Source organism: Austrofundulus limnaeus, unplaced genomic scaffold, assembly GCF_001266775.1.
Source record: "Austrofundulus limnaeus strain Quisiro unplaced genomic scaffold, Austrofundulus_limnaeus-1.0 Scaffold169, whole genome shotgun sequence".
NCBI classification, from domain to species: domain Eukaryota; kingdom Metazoa; phylum Chordata; class Actinopteri; order Cyprinodontiformes; family Rivulidae; genus Austrofundulus; species Austrofundulus limnaeus.
Window position 1 is genome coordinate 275756 of NW_013952571.1, and position 5647 is coordinate 281402.

The following is a 5647-nucleotide window of genomic DNA, read 5'->3' on the forward strand; positions in this document are numbered from 1 at the left end:
TATATATATAGCTAAAATAGCTAAAATACCAAATAGTTTTCCAGCCCACAAGGCTCTCATTACTTGTACAAACAGCAATTGTATGTTTCTGAAGTTTTCAGTTTTTGATCATTAGAACAGTGGYTGATCAAATGTTATCTTCATTATTCTATGTAAGTAAATATCAAGATGAAGATGTTGTGTTCTTGTTTTGTTTTACAGGTCGTCACAAACAATCTATGAGGAAGTGACAGACTCACTACACGCAGGAAGTTATAAACAAGTAAGTCCGTTCTTCTCGTTGTATTGCACTTCTCCCTACAAGCTCCGCTCTCATGTCATAGATCCGGTGTATAAAGGGGCCCCCAGGCTGAGCGCACAGATTTCGCCTCCTTCAACTGAAGGAGCTGCTGAACCTGAGGGGGCAGAGGGGGGAGAAGACTGGAGCTTGGAGTGTCTCCAAATGACCCACTCTGAAGACTTATCAGATCATTTATTTCCATCACCTTGGAGGGAGACATTCAACATCTCCAGAACTGGTGTGTGTGAAGATCAACCGCTGTCCATGATGGACTTTGGAGACAGTTTGGTGGAAGGTGATGAAGCTGAACAAGACTTTAGAGAACTGTCTATGGAGCTTACAGAAACCGATGAGTTTTGTTTAAAAGAATCTATTCCTGAGCAAACGTCAGTCCAACAAAGAGCCAGGAGGCACGAGGACCAAGTGTCTCATCGACTTTATAAATTCCTGTATGGAGAAAATGCTGAGGCAGCARTTTTATGCAGTGAAGGTGTGTCCACATTACCTGTGTGCTCACCCTCTGATGACATCATTCAGATGGTCAGGAGAGGTGGGCTTCAGGAAGATGTCCCTGATCATGCCCAGACCTTAAGTTCAGATGATCCTGAACCCCTTCATGACACTAATCCAACCATAAATGTAGATTCAGCTGATTATTTTGATGCCAACTKTAAAAATCCACTTTTATTGGTTCAAAAGGATGAAATAATTACCTCAGATACCTTTTCTACCAAACATAAAGCWGTTGAATTTGAAGCAGTATTAGAGGGTTTGACTTGTGCTGATACGGTAACATTACTGACAGAGAGCAGAGCCTCCTCTCCTGAGTCTGTGTCATCAATGAATGAGCTGAATTTTCTTGCACCTGATTCTCCAGTACCACAGTTTAGGCCATTGTCCCCCCTCCCTCCACCTGTTCTTCCATGGGAACCTGAACACGAGGGGCCGGAAACTCAGACCCAGCAGCTCCTGAGAGCTCCAGGGGGGAGTACTTTTCCATGTGCATCAGAAGCAGAAGAAAGGCCTTTAACACCAATGGTTTCAAACAGAAGACCCTTTGGCAGGCCCGTATCACCAGGCAGTGACTGCTGTGATGAGGGGTCCATTTCACCTCAGTCCTTCAGTTTGGACCTAGAAGACAGAGCCTCGTCRCCTGAGTCTGTTATTTTAGAAACACTGAGTTGGTTTTATACAACTGATCCGTGTGTCGCTCCTGGTTTTGACGAGATCAGGACATCGTCTCCTGAATCCACAAAGTCCATCACCCCATTCTGTCAGCTTCCGCCTGACTCACCGGTCCAAGATTTTAGAAGGTTTGCTCCTGACCCTGTCACCTGTGGGTTCAGACCATCCTCACCTGAGTCTGCCTGTTCTGATTTAGATTATGGCTCTCTGACTCCCTCATTGTTTAATCATGAAAACAGAGCTCTCTCACCTTCTTCTGTTCCATCAGGGGATGAATCTGATTTGGTTTTATCTGTTAGGAGATATTCAGCTAGCTCCACAGAATCTGTTCGATTTACAAAGGTAGCATTGGATTCTGGTGATGACAGAGAAACATCAAAAAAACTGATCTTTGATYCAGAGAACAAACCACCAACACCAGTTGAGGTCCCAGCTGAGGAAGATGATGACTGGGTCAATATTTCTTTGTCTGATGTTGAAGAAAAGCCTCTTTCTCTAGACTTAGTGTCCAAATCCACACTGTTAGGCATGAGTACTCATTCAGCTGAGGTTTCATCAGCTGAWGAATTTAAAACAGAAACAACACATGATTTGTCAAATGAAGAAAGGTTAAATGAGGACATTCATAGTCCCKTAAGTGATCTGACAGGTTGTAATAAGAGAAAAAAATCTAGGAAAGTTAAAAAACATCATAAARATGTTCCATTAAAAACAAATGAGAACCCACAATCTGTTGACAAAGCTAGGTCTTTACCTTCATCATCAGCAGAACCTGCATCTGAGGGTCTGAGTCTATCATTAACCACAGGTGTACCTAAAGAAGCTGCAGAGTCTTCAGCTATTAAACACCAGCACCATACATTATCTTTAACAGAACACCCACAGCAAGGCTTCAGCTTAGTTTACGATACAGAACTAAGGAAGCTCATCTCTCCAATCCGTGATCCACAGTATGTAGGAGACACCTTCATCAGCAAAGTAGTAAAGTTTCAGTTCTGTGGAACACAGTCAGGAWCTTGTCAGGAAAGATCAGCTTTGCAAGTAGAGATGTGCAAACAAGCACTGCCAGAAAACCAGCCTGTGATGCTACTGGACCCATTTTTAGCCCAAGCCTCACAGTCAGGGCAAACATTAACACCGGACTCTTCGATTCCTCAATCCATCGCCTCCTTTTCAGGTCCGTCACATCTTTCTATAAGACCAGAGTCTCCAGAGTTAGTATYGTCAGATCTGGAACCAGAAACTGATTTAAATGAGTCACATCTGTTTGATGATAGACCCTCAACTCATGATTCAGGATCATCTGTGAATGCAGATAAAGCTCTGCCAATTGACTCTCATGTTCCTGATTTTGGGATGTGTTTATCAGAGTCTTTTATAGGTGCGGTATCTGTTCGCCCAACATCGTTTGAGTCAGTTCTTTCAGATGTTGAATCTGTGTCTTTGAGTTCTTTATTGACTGAGAACAGACCTCCATCTCTAGATTCGGTTGATGGGAACAGAGCCCTTTCACCCGAGTCTCCCATCCCAGAGTTTGGACAARTAGTACTAGACTACACTGCCTTATCCACACTGGAGAAGTCCTCATCACCTGTTTCATTTGTCTCAGATACTGAGTGTAGGTCTGTTTCAACAGAATCTTTATTTGGTGAGAGCAGACCTCCATCTGTAGATTCAGTTGATGAAGACTATCCAATCTTTCCAGAATCCCCTGTCCCAGAGTTTAGAACGGTTGTAGTAGAAACTGAATGGACCACATTGGAGAGGTCCTCATCACCTGTTTCTGTCGYCTCTGATCCAGAGTCTGGCTCTGTCTCACTGGATTTGTTACACTGTGAGGAYCGACCTTCATCTATAGAGTCAGCTGGTAAAACCTATCACCTCCCTTCAGATTCTCCCATTCCAGACTTTAGTAAAGTTTTCTCTGACTCTAATGCCTTGAGAGCTCAAACAGGTGTTGAGAAATCATCATCACCCATTTCCCTGGCCTCAGACTCTGAGTACAGGTCTGCCTCTTTAGAATCATTGTATGGTGAAAGCCGACCTCCRTCTGTGGAGTCTGTGGATGAAAATGGGTTGCTCTTACCAGAGTCACCCATTCCAGACGATGGACGGGTTTTACTAGAAACTCATTTTTCTACACTTGACAGATTATCTTCTCCTGTCTCTGAYCTGGATGATGAGGTTTGGTGTCAGCCAGCGTGCTGCAGTGGGAGRACACTGCCACCTGATTTGGTGCTTTCTGGAAATGATTATCGAGATGATTCACCAAYACCAGAGTTCAAAGTGTTCAACGAATCAGTTTCTATTTTTGCTCATCGATTATCATCCTCTGAATCAATCATTTCAAAATGTTCACAATCTGCAGACTTTGAAGTAGATACAAGTATTTCTAACCAGGGACCTGACTCAGAAGTGTCTGAGATCACAGAGGGGCTCCTGTGCAGTAACCATCAGTCTGTAGAAGAAATTAGTAGGGCTGTCTCTAAACATGTTTATGGTCCGGAACTTTGGAAGCTTATTTCTCAGATACGTGACCCTCAGTATGTTGGAGAGATGGTCTTCGGTACAACAGGYTTTGAGTTTGTTGCAACAAGAACTGAGTATGTTTCTGAGGTGGCAGATATGACAGAACTAGAGGATAATGTGAAGTTGAACAGTACAGAATCAGATTCTGGGCCTTTATCACATCAAGAAAGGGCATTAACTGGACAAAGATCAGGTTCTCCAGAGCCATTTAAAGATTTGTGCCTRGATTCCCAAGTTTTRCAGTTTTCAATTTCCTCAGTAAGCTCCTCAGGTATAGAGMGTTTAACTGAGTGTATACAAAACAGACCGTCTTCTCCACAATCATGGTCTTCAGAAACTGAGATGGTACCCAAGTCAATGTCTCCAATGTCTCTTTTACTAGCAGAACTAAGAACATCTTCTCCTAGTTCAACCATATCCATAAACAAGTCTCCAGACTCTCCTTTACCATCATTTGTTCAAAATAAAGACCCAAGTTTCTTGGCCTCAGTGACCTCATCTCCTACAGTGGGCATATCAGACTCAGAACTGGAGACTCTAAGTCTTCCTCCTAATGAGGTAGAAGAGAGAAGCCCTACACCTGATGAACATGAGTCCAGGATACTTTCACCTGAGTCACCCATATCTAATTTTACACCACTTGCATTTCCAACTCCATTTATTTTACCTACTGAATGCAAATCCACTTCACCAGAGCCTGCATGTTATTCTGATATAGACTGTAAAGATGACTCGCCTGCATCAGGATTACATGAGCACCGACCTCCTTCACCTGATTTGTTAGAGTCTGAAGATGAACACGAAGATTCAACTGGGCCTCTCATTGCAAGAATAACTGAACGTTTTCCCTCATTTGTTAGGTTTAGTTTGGTGTCTCATCAGTCTGCTCCACCAAATGTTGAGCATGCCTCCTCAATGAATTTGTTGTATGAAACCCAAAGGAGAAAAAATACCTCTGAGTCAGAACCAAAACTTGGAAATAGTTTTTTGTCACCAGATTTAAAATCAGAGAGCAGGTCTTACTCCCCTGAGTCTGTATCCTCAGAGTCAGAACATGACGTCAGTTGGGCAGTGTTTTATGATGACCGACCTTCATCTCCTGACTCTTTAGCATCAGCTAGTAAAACACTTGCAGCTGAYTCTCCAATACCTGACTTCAGACAGGTTTTACCAGGCTGTGCTGTTATCRGTGGTTGTAGCCCATCATCACCTGACCCTATAGAATCAGATGTGGAGTTTGCACCAATGTCTCAGCTCTCTGAGGAGGATGAAAGACCAAATTCACCAGAGTCGATTTCTTCTTTTCAGCTTACGTCTACAGACTCCCCAATCCTTCAGTACACGCACTATGAACCAGAAGMAGTAGCATGTAGATCCACATCTCCTGACTCACTTTACTCAGATGAGGGGTTAGAGACTGATGGGAGTATACCTTGTCTTTCAGAAGTCAGGTCAGCTTCTCCTGGTTCTGCTACATCCAGAGATGAATTCAGACCAGACTCRCCCATCCCTGAATACACACTTAACAGGCTCACAGTATGCCATATAGATTTGATGCCCATATCACCAGAATTTGTGCTTTCAGGAGGAGATTCAGACACAGATTTGTGTACGACTTGGCTTTTTGAAGACAGAGCAACATCTCCTGGTTCA

At 43.2% G+C, this 5647-nt stretch overlaps 2 protein-coding genes across 6 annotated transcripts in view; both read left to right on the forward strand.

The window, feature by feature from the left end:
- The window catches only part of ank2b (ankyrin 2b, neuronal), a gene marked incomplete in the record, with an annotated part of 125750 nt that overhangs the window by 102646 nt on the left and 17457 nt on the right, over positions 1-5647 (forward strand). For all 5 annotated transcript variants that reach the window (XM_014017466.1, XM_014017467.1, XM_014017468.1 and 2 more), the window contains 1 exon segment: positions 202-262. In XM_014017466.1, the coding sequence (XP_013872920.1) occupies positions 202-262 (61 nt within the window).
- LOC106523892 (uncharacterized) lies at positions 273-1849 on the forward strand (the record flags this gene model as incomplete). Its single annotated transcript, XM_014017471.1, is given in 1 exon segment — positions 273-1849. A coding segment is annotated over 1 exon segment (1407 nt), but the record flags the coding sequence as incomplete, so codon positions are not given.